The sequence below is a fragment of the Pituophis catenifer genome, unplaced genomic scaffold, assembly GCF_029215685.1.
Source record: "Pituophis catenifer annectens isolate HBS135680 unplaced genomic scaffold, rPitCat1.0.hap2 SCAF_1, whole genome shotgun sequence".
NCBI lineage: Eukaryota > Metazoa > Chordata > Lepidosauria > Squamata > Colubridae > Pituophis > Pituophis catenifer.
This window is the reverse complement of record NW_027256881.1, coordinates 312,572,154-312,587,658: the sequence shown is the minus strand read 5'-3', so window position 1 is coordinate 312,587,658 and position 15,505 is coordinate 312,572,154. Positions and strand designations below refer to the sequence as shown.

General features: G+C 39.7%; 1 protein-coding gene across 2 annotated transcripts in view; it reads left to right on the top strand.

The window, feature by feature from the left end:
* Positions 1-5,777: 5,777 nt before the first annotated feature.
* The window catches only part of BEGAIN (brain enriched guanylate kinase associated), a 174,288-nt gene continuing 164,560 nt past the window's right edge, over positions 5,778-15,505 (top strand). The window contains exons 1-2 of one of the 2 annotated variants that reach the window (XM_070931561.1): positions 5,778-5,963; positions 6,893-6,921. In XM_070931561.1, coding sequence (XP_070787662.1) covers positions 5,778-5,963; positions 6,893-6,921 — 215 coding nt within the window. The remainder of the gene's footprint in view (positions 5,964-6,892; positions 6,922-15,505) is intronic. The other variant, XM_070931562.1, reaches the window with a different exon arrangement.

Sequence of the window (15,505 nt, the reverse complement as noted above, 5' to 3'; positions counted from 1 at the left end):
GCCCTCAGGATACCCTGAATCAGAATGCAAATGGTTGTGAAATCTTCTTAGAATTGCTGGTCTGTGTTGTAGACACCAGATAGGAAGTGTCTTATTCCTCCCCTTCTGGGAGGGTTGTTCAATTCTAACATAGATGGACTCTTTTAACCGGGGGTGAAATGCTCCTGGTTCGGACCAGCTGGCTTTTATGGCTAAGGCGGGAACTTGCTCTCTTGTTGTCTAGCCTGGTGCCTTAACCACTAGACCAAACTGGCTCTACCATTACATCTTATATGGGCTTCCAGTTCTTTCAAAATACGATGGATGGACCAACCTTGCTGCATTTGGTGGCTCTCTAATGTATTTGTTTAAATGAGACCCTTGACTGCTGCCCTAAAACATTGCCTTAATTGCATCACTGTGCTTATCTGCTTTTTTTATCCCAGGCCAGTAGCAAAGCTAAGATTATGATGACCCTGGTGGCCTGAGTTTGGTATAGTAAAACACATCATGTTGTGCAGAATTGCTGTATGGCTCTAGGGCTTGAAATATTAAAATATGGATTTCTTCATATTATGCAGACATGATATACACTACAGCTATGTTGTGCAAAATGTGTGCTCTGAAATAATTCCCAGAGAATAGTCTGAAAACATACTTTGCTGAAGCTAAGCAGATCAGTACCTACTCAGTGTCTAAACACAAAACTACCTAGGAATACTATATAGTTGAGAAATTAGAAAAGCCAAATCTGTAAAATCAGATTCTTGTATATTAAATCTTATTATCTATCTCTGTGAAAATCAGGGCTGATTTGCACATTCATGGTAGACTTTCATCTGTAAATGAATCATCACAATATTTCTGTAACATGCTTTTTAATGAAGCCAGCTCATCCATCCATCTATCCTTCTGTTAAGTCTAAATGTTTAAGTAACCGAGTGATGTGAATGCAAATGTGGAACTGGTTCTGTGGACAACATATATCTGAAGCATTGTAGAAAATTCATCTAGAAATGGCTCTTGGCTTCCAGGTAACTCTAGATGTCCACCCTAGATGATTTTCACTCTCTGAAACGCAAAAATACAAAGTGTTTACTTTAGAAGATTATTTTTAAAAATATCATCTTCTTTTCCTAAACCAATTATGGTAATTGAATATATATGTTGCCTCAGCTTCAAATTTTCCTACTTCACGTACAAGCTCTTATGCCAAACCTTCCATGGAGGCGTAATAGTGCTAAACACAAAATTGCCCCACCCACATCAGTGGAGTACTCAACTACTTATTGTATAGATTGATGAAATGGGGGGGGGAATCATTTGAATGGATATAAAAATCTCATTTTACCCCCTCCAGTCTCTACTACTAGAATTGAATGATGAATAGACATGTGTGAGCCAGTTTGTAACTGAAGTACTCAGGTAACAATTTATAAAAAGCTGTTCATTATATCTAAGTATTCATGTTTTGGTTTTCAAACTGGAGAGCTTTAGGTGTTAAATTTTTCTGGACTTCACACTTGAAACCTCAAGATCTGCTTTCAGAGGGACAAATTACACAACTTTTGGTTCTATTATTATTCATTACTGAGCAATAGGAGGTCCTATATAAATTCCAGAAGTTATGATTTCAGTACCTCGTTTATTCTCACAAGGACCATGTGAGATTGAGAGAATTAGACTGACCAAAGGTCTTCTACTGAACACTATTGTTCATTGAACTTTGAAACATAAATTTTCCTAATTGCAATTAACCAAATTTACCAAATTTATCACAATTTACCAAATATCCTATCTTACAATAGAAAAGCAAATTGAAATAGGCGTATTTGATGTGTAGAGATAAAATTTGAGTTTTTGAGAGGGTTTTATTTACAGATGGGTCATCCAAGATAGGATTCAATTCCATCATATCACCTCTTTCTATAAGAAAAATAAATTAGTGATCTCAAAAAACTTTCAAACCTCCAAGAACAAGAGTTGATCCATTAAATGTACCCTTATGAGCTATTAGACAATAACAAAGCTTGGTTCGCTCCTCCATCAATAGGTTTAGCCACTCAGAGCTATTGTCTGAGTTACTTAAGATCTATACTTTACAGTAGATCTATACTATCCAGTATTGTCATGTTAAGATTTGCACCTGATAGCTTTTGTTCACAAGCAACTTTATGTCCAAGCTTCTATGCTATTATCTAGGTTCCTTGTGGAATAATGTGTTGGAGCACAATAAAATCTGATGAAGACGTCTTTGCAAAAGCTAAAACCAATGGAAATGGAAGAGCTTTTTGGAAGTTGAATATTCATTTCAAACCATTTTTCACACATACACAGACACACACATGGACACACACACATACACTAACTTGAAAAAATGGCAGTATTATGCAGCATTGCTGTATAATACTTACAGATTGTGGATTTGACTAATGCATGGAATATTCCTTGTGTGTAATATTATCCCCATTTAGAAATTAGGCTTTCCTAAAAAAAATATGGAGTCTTTGGGGCTCTTTGAGCTTGGTTGTTCACTTGTAGACATTTCATTACCCGACTAGGTAACAATTTCAATGCTAGAAGGGAGTGGGATTTGCTCTCTGTTTATGTACATTAGCTTGTCCTGTCAGTGTTGTTTTCTGCTTGGTAGTTCCTTAATTAGGCTATTGTTTACTGCTAGATTGAGAATAGACTATAAACAGAGAGAAAACCCCATTCTCTTTTAGCAAATGTTACCAAGTCAGGTAACGAAATGTTTGCAAGCAGCAATCAAGTTTAGACAGTCCCAAGGACTCCACAACTCGATCTGAACTGCATATATTCCCTTCTATTGGTTTTTCCTGAATAAGACCAGTACTGTGACTCACCTTATGCAGAAACTAGTTATTCCAAGGATGGGTAGCATGCAGCCTTATGTTGTTGCTCTGTGACCTTTCTGATTGCTAAGTTATTGGGAGCTGTAGCCAACACTTTTGGAGGTGCTAAGTTGTTGAGTCCTAACCTTACTGTATTGTGCTATATTATGTTGTAGCTGATCAATTTGAAAAGTGTCTGGTTACATCTTAGTGTCAATTCTATTCTTCAATCTGTTTCTCCCTAGTTGCCTTGTGTCAGGCAGAGAATTATTCCTGTGGTTATCCACTTCCTCTCCACCTCTTATTTATTAGGATGAAAGAGAATTTGCTTTAGAAATTTCTTCCAGGGAAAAATGGGAATTTCAATAATACATTTTTACATGATCAAGGGGTATGTGTAAATATCTATTGCTGCATAGTCATCTCTTCAGTATTCAGCAGCCTCTCTGTCTAACTACACTTTCATTTGATATGAAGGGTAGATGTCATTCCTTTCAATGGGTTTTTTTCAATGGTAGTGCTACTGGCAAGATTTGTTTTTCTCACCATGTACATATATACAGCCGAACTAGACTGTGTTGTTTCTCTGTGTCATAGAATATATGTGGGTAAGTGGGTACATGCATAATTTTTTTGTCACATTTATGTAGTGTATATTGAAGGTGGTGACCCTTTGAGAGCTATATGCAACGAAATTTAGTTTAGTTTAGTTTAGTTTAGTTTAGTTTAGTTTATTGTCATTGCACATGGTACAACAAAATTAAATGCTGTCTTCAATGTACATTATAATTATAAAAATAAAAACACAAACATACATCCTTTACATTCTATATAATTAAAATTGAAAACCCGATATTGCACTATACCATAGAATTCAATATGGTTATTGCCCTGAGACAGAAGCTGTTTTTCAGCCTATTTGTCCTTGTTTTTATTGTCCTCTGACCTATACCATCTGCCAGATGGTTATAGTTCAAAAAAAAAGGGTGCCCTGGATGAGATGGATCTTTAAGAATGTTTTGAACTTTCTTAAGGCAGCGGGAGCTATAAAGCTCTTCCAAAGAGGGGAGAGGGCAACCAATGATCCTCTGGGCAATGACGTTGACCCTCTGGATAATTTCATTTTAATATATGCCCATTAGTGTACATTTAAAGTGACAATAAAGTTATTCTAAGTCTAAGTAGCACTATTAAGAAGGCTGCATTTCCTAAGAAAGTGATTTTTTAAAAAGGCATTTAAGGCATTTTCTTCTTCTCTTAGTAAAATTTGGACATTTTTCTACCTGCAAATTTGGCGAAGAGTTTTTAAAAGCCATTTGTGGCCAGTTCTAGTTGCATTCCTGCCTGCTCACTAGTTCAGTAGTCTAGAAGCAAATCCCAAGAGGGGTTGCATAGGGCAGGGAGGCAGTATACTAATTATTAGGAGAGTACAAAGTTAGAAAGGATGCTTTGCATCACTAATGCTTCTCACCAAGCAACCCTTTGAAGCTGCTTCGGAAAAGCAGGGCCAAGCTGCCGAATGAATTAATTTGTGTTGCTTCTCACACCTCCCTTCCAACAGGGAGGAATTTGTGTATGGTCAGCACATTTGCAGAGGTCTCTCTCAGCTACAAGAATCCAATAAGGCACATCATGTCGTTACTGAACACCGATGAGGCAAATGTCTGCCAACCTGTGCAGGCCTATTAGTTATACATGTTGCTAGGTTAGATTACTATGCTAGATTTCCTTTGAAGATTGCTCCCCTTCCAGTAAGGCCCATTCATCAAACAGTGGGTCCACCACCATGTGCGTTGTATATTTCCTTGACATCACTGATAAAATACTTGCCAAAAAGAATGTTTCTGTTATCTACACGCCTCTTATCTTCCTTTTTGTTCTTTCCTCGCAGCTGTATGAAGCATGCACAGACATAGGAATGTGCACTGATGCAGATGGGTACCTGAATTTGATCTCCTATGTTTGTGTAAAACATGGGAGACGTGGGCTGATTCAGGAAGTTGCACCAGCCTATGCGAGTTGCTTGGGAAACACAAGGCCATAGGGATGCGGTGGTGGTGGGGGGCAGAGCATTCCAGTTGCACAGCACATATGCCAACTGTTACTCTTGAGATTTAGGGTAATCAGGCACACCTATTGATGTGACATTTGGATAGGGTGTTTATTCTTGCACACCAAACAATATGAGAAAATGGGGGAGGTGAATCAATAGATTCTCCATGCACTTCACTAGAACTGCCAAGGCAACAATGGTTTGTGGGGGGGGGGGGTGTTTGGGGGGGGGAGAGACCGATATCACATAATATAGAAACTGTGAAGTGAATGGATCCTAGAGAAACAGGAATGATTTGGGGATCTGTTCTGACTGGAAAACAACAACAACAAAACGTTGCCATATGGAAGTTCATTTCCTACTTTATTTCCTCTTAGCTTTCTAAGTATTCTAAGCACTTTCTGTTGCACAGGCTAAGGTATATACAATCAGAGCACCTAAAAAGTAAGGGATCTTTTTACTTTTTGGAACGAAGCTTGTTGGTGGGGGGGGGAGGCCAGGTACTTTTAGAAAATGTGTGATGATAAGCTTGCTTTGTGAGGTTACTCTCTAACCCACAAAACCGGGGAGAAAAGGTCCTGGGTGTCATTGTCCTAAGAATCCGGCGACGGGAAGAGGCAGGTGGATAAAGCGACACTTCACCTCGCTGCAGACCAGAGCCTCGCTCTAGCCGTGGCTTCACCGGGAAGCAACGGGTTAACGGCGAGGCTTCCCGATGTCCCGGTTCCGTACACCCGGCGTCCCGGACTACATCTCCCATCATCCCCGGCCGAGCGTGGCCTGCGCCGGTCGGGGCTGTTGGGAGTTCTGGTCCAGCACACCTGGAAAGCGGCAGGTTAGGAGCAGGCTGCGGGAGGCAGAGAGAGCCGGCAGCTGCCGGCTGCGAAAACATGAAGCGAAAGGGTTGCGTGTGCCTGGCGCTCTCTCTCCTCCCCGGCTCTGCGGGGAACGGGCGGAACCGGTGGGTGAAGAGAGGCTTCCTCCTGGCCATGTCCGTGGGCTGCAAGCCGGAGAAGAGGAAGAAGAAGGAGAGGGGGAGGCTCAGGCTAACGGCTCGCCCTGAAACTTTCCCCGAGGTGTGTGATCCCAGCCCGGGCTGGGAGGCGGCTGGTGCAGCGCGGTGCCGCTGCTGCAAGAGGAAAAGAAAGCGGTAGAGAAGGAAAAGAAGAGGGGGGGGAGGGAGAGCGTGTAGAAAGAGATGCAGAGAGCTGTTAATTTTAAAAGGCACTGAATTACGGGGGCGGACGGCTTGGGGGGGGGCGCTTGGAGGAGGAGTGTGTGTGATTGAGGCGGCGAGGGAGGGGGGGGGGAAGAACCTCTGATCATTGAAACTCTCCGCCCGACTTTCAAGGCTCCCATCTGTCGAGATCTTTGGAAACGTGACGAGGAAAAAAAGACACGCGCTCGCTCACTCGCGCGCGCGCCCCCGTCCGCCCGCAGAGCCCGTGCCAAACATCTCCGGTTTCCAAGCGAAGCTTAAACCGTTGGATGGTTCCAGCCGGCAGCCTCAAATCGCTCTACCGCGTCCCTCCCTCCGTCCTTCCCTTTCTCCTCCTCCTCCTTCTCCTTCTCCTTCTCCCCCCTCCCGCTGCTGCTGCTGCTGCTGCTGGGCTCTGCCCCTGCGATTTCAAGTTTCTCTCTCCTGGCATCCGAGCGGCACAGTAACCTGTTACTGGCAGCCCGTTCCCTCTCTGCCTGCCTCTGCCTCGCCGCTCCACATTGAGTCATCCCATGCTTGCTCAGGCCTCCTGGGTGCCCAAGCGTCTTTTCTGCAGCCTGCTGCGTTCTGCTGGAGTTTCAGGCTCTCAGCCCGTGTGTGTGTGCGTGTGTGCGTGTGTGCTCGTGTTAATGCTCACCCCAAGACCTAGCCTCGGTTCGCAGTGGGCTTGGGAGTCACTGGCCGGCAGCAAGTCCTTGGGGTATCTAGCCTGAACTATGCATTAACCTGCCCTGGGCAAGCTGCGCTCCCTTGCCATTCACTTGCTCCTTGTTTGATTTCTTATAGGCCTCTGCGGCAGAGATGGAGAAAATAAGGTAAGCCAAATATCTCTCTCTCTCCCCCCCCTCGACATACACACACACACATTTCTTTCTTTTAAGGCAAACAGTCTTGGGTGTATGAGAGAGCCCTTCGCTGTTTCTAAGCATTGGTGCTCTCTGTCGTGGGCTGCACCTCCTGCTTTGGTGTACCAGAGGAGCAAATGGCATGCAGGGAACGAGTGAGGTGCTACTTCATTTGTTTTTATTGAATGTGTTTCTGCAAACGTGGTAATTGCGAAAGGAGCATCTCTGCCTCTCTGCAGGCTGAAATGTTTCTGTTCCAAGTGGTGAGGAACACTTGCTTAAAGAAATGCAGTAGCCACCACCACCACTTCTCAGTTTGACTGCAAGAGCCTGCTGTCCCCCCCATGTTCAGTGAGAAAAGCCAGATCAATAATGCCCAGAAAAGGGATGGGCCGTGGGGGTGGGGGTGGGGTGGGGGGGTGGGGTGAAGCTATTATATTCATTCATCTTTTAAAAAAACCTTTGCATCAAATCATCTAATTACTAATGTTCATTTCGGTGTAAATGTTGCAGCACTAATATTTGATTTTATGTTTTATGTCGCTTGAGTAATGGCAATCTCTTTTTTTTTTAAAAAAAATGTTGCTTTCTCTGTGTTCAAAACGCTGTCTGCTTGTGGAAGTTTCTTCTGGATGTCACTCCCTCCTTTAAGTCAAGGAGGAGATGACAATTGGAAGAGGACACGTTTTTCCAGTTCATGTCTTGACTGCTAAGTCTGCTTTGGAAATTTCTTGTATGTCTTCAAGTAACTAATTCACCTTAGATAAAGGCCATAAGACCTTGTTAAATTGTTGTCAGCTCTAGCAAAGTGTTTTAAATATATATAAGCAATTCAGTCTATGTTTACTGGAGAAGAAGCCCCACTGAACACTACCGGATTTATATTGGTGTAAACTAGTTTTGTGATGTGAGCAGCAAAGTGGAATTTTGAACCTAAAAATAATTTATTTTGTTTAAATAATAAACATTGAGGGTTATTTTCTAGGAGTCTGGTTTATTAGCTTTATTCCTTCCAATTTTTAGCATTGTAGGCAGCATGTCCAACGGTTTTGGATTTCTCAGTATTAAAAGGTTTTCCATTAAACTGGCAAATCTTCTAAACAAAAGACAACCAAAGTCAACTAAGAGCTGAGTTCTTGAATAAATGTGAATGATTCTGTTTCTTAGAATTTAACTTGAAAAAACATGGTCTGGTTTATTTTTAATGTGATTGTGGGAAAATGCCATCACTGGAACATTCAAAGTGTTTTAGAGTAGTTGAATGTGAAGTTCATTCATTATTCTTTTGAGTCATAGGAATTGAAGATTGGAATTTCTCAGGATGATGGAAAATGTCTTGGTGAATATTCATTAGAGGACTTTGAGGGAATCAGTAAATATATTGCAGTATGATTTGTCAGGATGTCCCTAAATGTTAATTACTTATACCAAGAACAACTTTGTCAATATTTTTGAGTGAATTATTGTAGGTGGTCCACCACTGAATTATGAAAAAGGAACGGATTTGAAAAGAATGAGCTAAATGATGTCTCTCAAGGCAAAGAGACCAGTATGTCATTGCAAAGGATTTAAATCATAATTCCTAAGCTAGAAATGTTTCTGAAGTGAATAGATTCTTATCTCCATAGTCATGATTTTTGTAGAGATTTTGTTAAAAAACAGTCTATAAAAATATAAATTACAGGAAGGCCTAGATCTCCAGTACTTGTATGTTTTTTCAGATCCCAGTAATTTATGATGGGAACACAAATATGCTCTTTTGGCGGATAGAAGGGAGTGAAAAGAAAATAGGCTTTAACAATATGCTAACACTATGAGAGAGCTTTGCTTGATGCAAGCCAGATTGATGAAGAGATGAAACGACATTCCCTAGAGTTTGCTGTCCTTAATTAATCTTCAGGAACACTTTTTTTGGGAGAGGGGTTCAACTCTGTTATTCCACAAAGAAGATGGATCTTCACATAGGTGTAACCGACAAAGACACAGATCCCTTTTTTTTTTATATCCTGTGTCGATGTAATTTTGCTGTAGTTATTACGAAATGTGAAAATCAATGTACTACATGTCCTTAAAATCCTGCACTTGGGTTTTTTTGGGTGTTATCTTGATTGCACATAAGTTCTGCTGGGAATTGCTCCTCTCAAACACGAGTTGGCAGTCTGCTTCTGGATATACAAAGACATTCACCTCACTTGGCTTTCCAGCTAACTTTTCAAATCCCTGCTGAGAATACTTTGCCTTTGGCCCTGCCTCACCAAATAGAGGGGGCATGGATACATCCTAGGCTTATGATGGTGTTTGGATTAGCATTTTGTTTGTTTTAGCAATGAGCTTCCATTTATAACACTTAGCACTTTCTCATTTCCAGCTAGATTGTCAGCAAAAGCATGCTAATGCTAAAAATGAGAAGTGCTATTGTTTAAATTCACACATGTGGCTTTTCTGTCTGTTGGAGGACATCGCACAAAGATGAAAGATTCTTGTATGGAGCATTTTAAAGGAAATGTGACAGCTGTTTCAGTAGGAATCATGTAGGCATCCTTCGCCTTCTTGTTTTTCCTCTCGTTTTCCATCTACTTGTGTCCTTTGTTTGAAAATAATCAGAAAAGTAAGGTTATAGCTACGTACTATACTCTTGCTCTCTCATGCAAGAGTGATTCCCTACCCTAGGATAACAAGAAAATCTGTCATCTCTCTCTCTCTCTCTCTCTCTCTCTCTATCTCTCTATCTATCTCTATCTCTATCTCTTTGTCTGTCTGTCTGTCTATCTCTATTTATCTCTATCTATCTATCTATCTATCTATCTATCTATCTATCTATCTCTTTGTCTGTCTGTCTGTCTGTCTGTCTGTCTGTCTCTATCTATCTATCTATCTATCTATCTATCTATCTATCTATCTATCATCTATCATCTATCTATCTATCTATCTATCTATCTATCTATCTATCTATCTATCTATCTAATTTTCTGCCAAAAAAGTAATTTGAGAAATCTGGTAGATGATTTCTCCAGAGGAAAGAGATAATTCTCCAGCCATTTCCCAAAATCAGGACTTCTCCCTAGCAGTGACTGCAACACTGTTCCTGAATAGCACAATGCAAGGAGATCTCACCAGTATCTTCCCCTGGGATTTAACTGAAGTGGGAAGCCAGGCAGGTTGCCGCCCACTGGAGAGAGAATGGTCCAGTCAAGGCAGGATAGTTGCACATTTTCTTTTGGCTACCTTGTAATTATATCGGTGCAAGAATACCATGTACCCTTTATGAAAAATAATCTCAAATTTATCTTCTCAAAAGTCTAAAGCAAGTTCTTTTTCCTCAAATTGAATGAGAATTGTAAAAAGGGGCACAATATTTCTTTTTGCCTTGCACTAATATATATTTAAATATTCAATAACAGGAGTCCAATCACAGCAGTGGCTCCCCCCCCAATGTTGGTTGATAAGGTTAATTATCAGCATAACTCCAAACGGTTTTTGTAAAGATTTTTCTCTTTGGTCTGGTGGGAGCACTTCCTTTTGAATCATTAAAGCTGTCTCACCTTTTAACGGCTGGTGAAGCTGCTTCCGAAGCTGTTCCTTGCACTTGTACATGGATGCATGGACACTTGATTTTTCCTCCCCACATGAGCGGAGACTAATGGGAACTTTTTCTGAAATGCTTGCATGAGCCTAGAAAATGATGCATCTACTTTAATGTTTAAGCAAACCAATCTCAGATAAATGCTAGGGGATTCTGAAGCTCCTCTTTCAAAGCATTTGTATAGCCCTGCCTTTAACTCTTATACTGAACTGCTTTTTTTTTTGTTCTGATTCAGCATCACAAACTGTTACTACTTTTTTAAAATATTTTTTTAGTAAATTAGTTAAATGTTTATCCCTACCTGATCAGTAATCATTCATTGAGTGTGAGGATTTCATGGTTTAGTCTTTAATAAGTCAAGGCAATTAAGAAAACAAGAGAGGGCAGTGTAAATGACATTTCCCCCCCCCCAAGGAGTAATCACTTCAGAAGTAAACATTGTTTGCAACAGCATTCTCCTAGCACTCAAAAGTAATTCATATTGGACTGAGTAAGATAGATAAATATTTATGGAATTGCAAGATGAGATAGTCAGGCTCCACTCTGCCGAAGAATCTGCACATCTCCGTAAAATGTCAGGGAAGGCCTTGATTCTTAGATTTCATGGGAACAGGAACAATCTTCGTGCCCAAATTCTGAGATCCTTAGCATAGTTCTATATAACAAGCATTCTTAGCCAGAAGCAGTCCTTTGAGCCTGTAATTTTGTTGTTAGTTGCGAAGTTGTTTCCGACCCATCGCAACCCCATGGACAATGTTCCTCCAGGCCTTCCTGTCCTCTACCATCCTCTGGAGTCCATTTAAGCTCACCCCTACTGCTTCAGTGACTCCATCCAGCCACCTCATTCTCTGCTGTCCACTTCTTCTTTTGCCCTCAATCTTTCCCAGCATTAGGCTCTTCTCCAGTGAATCCTTCCTTCTCATTAGGTGGCCAAAGTATTTGAGTCTCATCTTCAGGATCTGGCCTTCTAAAGAGCAGTCAGGGTTCATCTCCTCTAGGACTGACCGGTTTGATCACCTTGCAGTCTAAGGGGCTCGCAGGAATCTTCTCCAGCACCATAGTTCAAAGGCCTCAATTCTTTAGCGCTCAGCCTTTCTTATGATCCAACGTTCGAGTCTGTAATATACTCATCTAAAATAAACCCTGTAAAACAAACTTTTTAAGGGGGGGGAGGGGGATATCCAGAAAATAGTTATAGATTAAAATAGATTAGTATTGGCAAAACAATGCCTGAATTAAGGTGCTTAGATTTCAGCTTTTTCTTTCCAGCTATGTTGCATTCCTGGATACAGGTAATCCTTGATTTACAAGAATTCATTTAGTGACTGTTCAAAGTTACAATGGCACTGAAAAAAGCGGCATGATCATTTTTTTCACACTTACGACTGTTGCAACATCCTCATGGTCACGTGATTAAAATTCAGAGACTTGGCAACTGACTCATATTTATGACGGTTGCAGTGCCCCGGCGTTTTGTAACCTTCTGACAAGCAAAGTGAATGGAAAAGCCAGATTCACTGAACAACCGTGTTATTCACTTAACAACTGTGGCAAGAAAGGCCACAGAAAGCCTTTGTGACTAGAAGACCTCCAAAGTCTCTTCCTGACCTGTGATTCTATGATACTATAGAGAAGACATGAATTTTTCTTTTTACACAAAACCAGTTTTGACTTGTTAAAACAAGTCAGTTTTAGTTAAATGTAGATGCCTGTGATTGGTTGGTTAGTTAGGGTTTTTTTCCTTATGCAGTGTGGGAATGCATTATTTGTAAAATGGCTTAGCATATTGTGGGAACCCAGCCAATTTTGGTTTATTCAATAAATTATAATGTAATGTATAAGTCAATGTAGTCTTTAAGTAGCCCTATTGAAATTACTCTGACTTCAATTAATCATGTCTGATTTAAACTTCATTGATTTCAGTAGACCAGTTCTGAATTTGAGTGAGGATTTCACCTGAGTGAGGATTTCAGTTGATTATAAAAAAGGGAAAAAGTTAAAAAATAAATCACAGGGAAAAGGACTCTTCTTTTTTTCTAACGTAATAATTTCGCATTCTTCATGTAATTCATTGGAATAGTGCATAGTTTAGCAGTCTTTTTGGTACCAAGGATCTTATAAGTTGTCTGATAGAAGATTCGTGTTACTTGCATACCTCCACAACAATACTCGCACACACACACATATGTCATTTCTCTTCCTCTTTCATTCTCTTTCCTCCCAGAGTCCAATTTTGCCATTAGGATTGGGAAACCAGATTACTTTGTTTCCTGATAAATAACAGGAAGCTACTAGTGATCTACTTCTTGTCAGTTGGCTCATAATGGTCATTCATTTTCAGCTCCAAAGGCCAAATATTAGATGTATGCAGTTTTAGGGTAAAAGTTGCCCATCTATATCATAGTATGTAAATACTACCAAGACCAACTCATCCTTCAAGAACCACAAAGCAAAATGAGTGCTTTCTTCCCTATTGTGTCCGGACAAATGCCTGCATAAGTACTGTAGTTCGGGCTGAGGAAGACCCCAAGACAATCAAGGAACAGTGAGTAAGAAATGGAACTTATTTTTCAGATCCTAATCCTAATTCGTTCTCTTAAGAGGAATGCATTGCTTCTGTGGGCTCAAGTGCATTGTAAACTGAGAGCTGTGTTTCAGGTACCTGGATCTATTTTAGAAGGGTAGTTAAATATATGAATAGGTGTTTTAAATATATGAAAAGCTTAATTAGCTTTTTTTTTCTTTTTAAAAGCTCATCTGTCCCCATTGTTAAAAAGAGGTTTGTTCCCACTCATATTTTGAAGGTCAAAAATATTTTTTAGCAGGCCACAGACATTCTACTCTAATAACTTCATCAAATTGGAGCACAGGTAGTCCACAGTGTGACCACAATTGAGCCTAAAATTTCTGTTGCTAAATGAGACAATTGTTAAGTGTGCTCTGTCCCCATTTTGTGACAGTTGTTAAGTGAATCACTGCAATTGTTGAGTTAGTAACCTGGTTGTAAAGTGAATCTGACTTTCTTATTGATTTTGCTTGTCAGAAAGTCACAAAAGATTATTTTGATCATGTGACCCTGGGGATGCAACAACTGTCGTAAGGGTGAACAATGGTCCAAAGTCACTTTTCTCAGTGCCATTGTAACTTCAAATGGTCACTAAACAAATGGTTGTAAGTCAAGGATTACCTGTACTTTGGCAAATATATTGTATTAACCATTCTTAGTTTAAGCTACATTTTTGTTCCATGGAGGTCCCAAGATGTTTTAATAAAATAGTGGCCTGTAGGGGTAGATGATAACTTCCGCCTAACTCAAATTTTGAGATGGCCAACAGTTCCTCTGAAACCTGGGACCATTTGTATGCAAATGGAGCAGAAGTTGCTTTAAGACTTTCAGAGAAAGGTTGGGTCTTCAGTTCCCTAGTTTATGCTGTTTCTTGTAACATTGCACTGCTCAACTTTCTCCTCATTAGTTATTTCCTCCTCTTCCACCAACCAATATGAGAAGAAGGCAATGCACTTTTTCCATTTGAAAAAAAAAAAAGAGAGGGAAAGGTAGGTTTTGAAAAAGAATGAGAATGGAAACCAAAGATTGGGATGCATAGATAGTTGTTCCTTCCATCTACTTCTTGTTTTGCTTCCTTTTGGGAGATTCGTTAAAAAGCCAATTATGTTACTAGAAGTGACTTTTTCATATATGCACCATTTTTAGTAAAACAAGATTTTTACACTGATGTTTTTCTAAGAATAACAACTATTATGTTATTGTTTTTCTGTGGCAGCATTTCAGTTGGCAAATCTGGTTAATGTGGATAGGAGCACAAAGAAAAACATTTCTTAACTTTATCATCACAGACTCCTTAGCAATATCCTTTCAACAAAGAAGAATCTCAAAAGTTGAAGAATTGAGCCAGAACTTTGAACCTATAACAAAACTCAGCATGTTGAAAATATTCAGAAAAGTTATCCAAAACCCAAGCATCTAGGAAAACAACCCCTTTCAAATCAGGACCCCTGTCAAAGTTAAGGAATGTTCTTGAAGTTACAAGATGTTAGATGTTACGCTTGAATCAAAATTCTTTTCTCTCTCTGAGATAAGATCATCTCTTTTTGATTGCATAAGCGGGTGCTTTGTGTCTGCATAGAAATAGGTACAGAGCTGTGCAAGATTGAAGTGAGATCAAATAGACATTGCTGTATGCTTTTTTATGGAAAACAATATTATTTAAAATTAGGAGTCAGGTGGTAACATGACTTCATATGATTAAAAGTAACCGTCTGTCATCTAAAATAAAATTGAAATGTTTGTGTAAAAATAAGGATGACAGTACCTCATCAGAGGTTGACTACCATTTGATAGGCAATACATGCCTAATGTTTTATGCATTTCCTTTGAGACGATTGGAAAGGCATACTGCATAATGTACAAATAAATACAAAATATATGCCAACTATGTTGGGTCTGATAGGTGAACGTGAATCAGAATAAGTACTACTTCATTAGCAGATCATTGCTATGTGGTCCACAGTCAGCATATCAGAAAGTTCATATATTCTACAGAACCCAAAAAAAGCATGTTATATTTCATTTAACTAAATTAATTTTGTACCTGGGAATACAAACATCCTCTAGAAAGTGCAGAAATGAAAGGTGTAGTTTAACTTTTAAATTTATTGCATTATTCTTCCTTCCCAAATCTTCCATCTATCCTAAAGCTTCTTCTTAAAAGAAATATAGTTAAGCCATACTGTGAGATGAAAGTCGCCATAGTAAAGGAACTTTGCTTTAAATTCATTGAAGTCTGAGTGAATTTTGCACCTAATAAATCTTTGTACCAAATCTAAACCTGCAACTTAGCTGTTTGTGTTATTTTTTTTGAAGTATTTATGTAATTGGATCACCTGGGTAACTTGCTGAAAGCAAATCTGCCGTTTTGTATGTGGCTGAAAACTTCCTCTCTTTGATGGCAT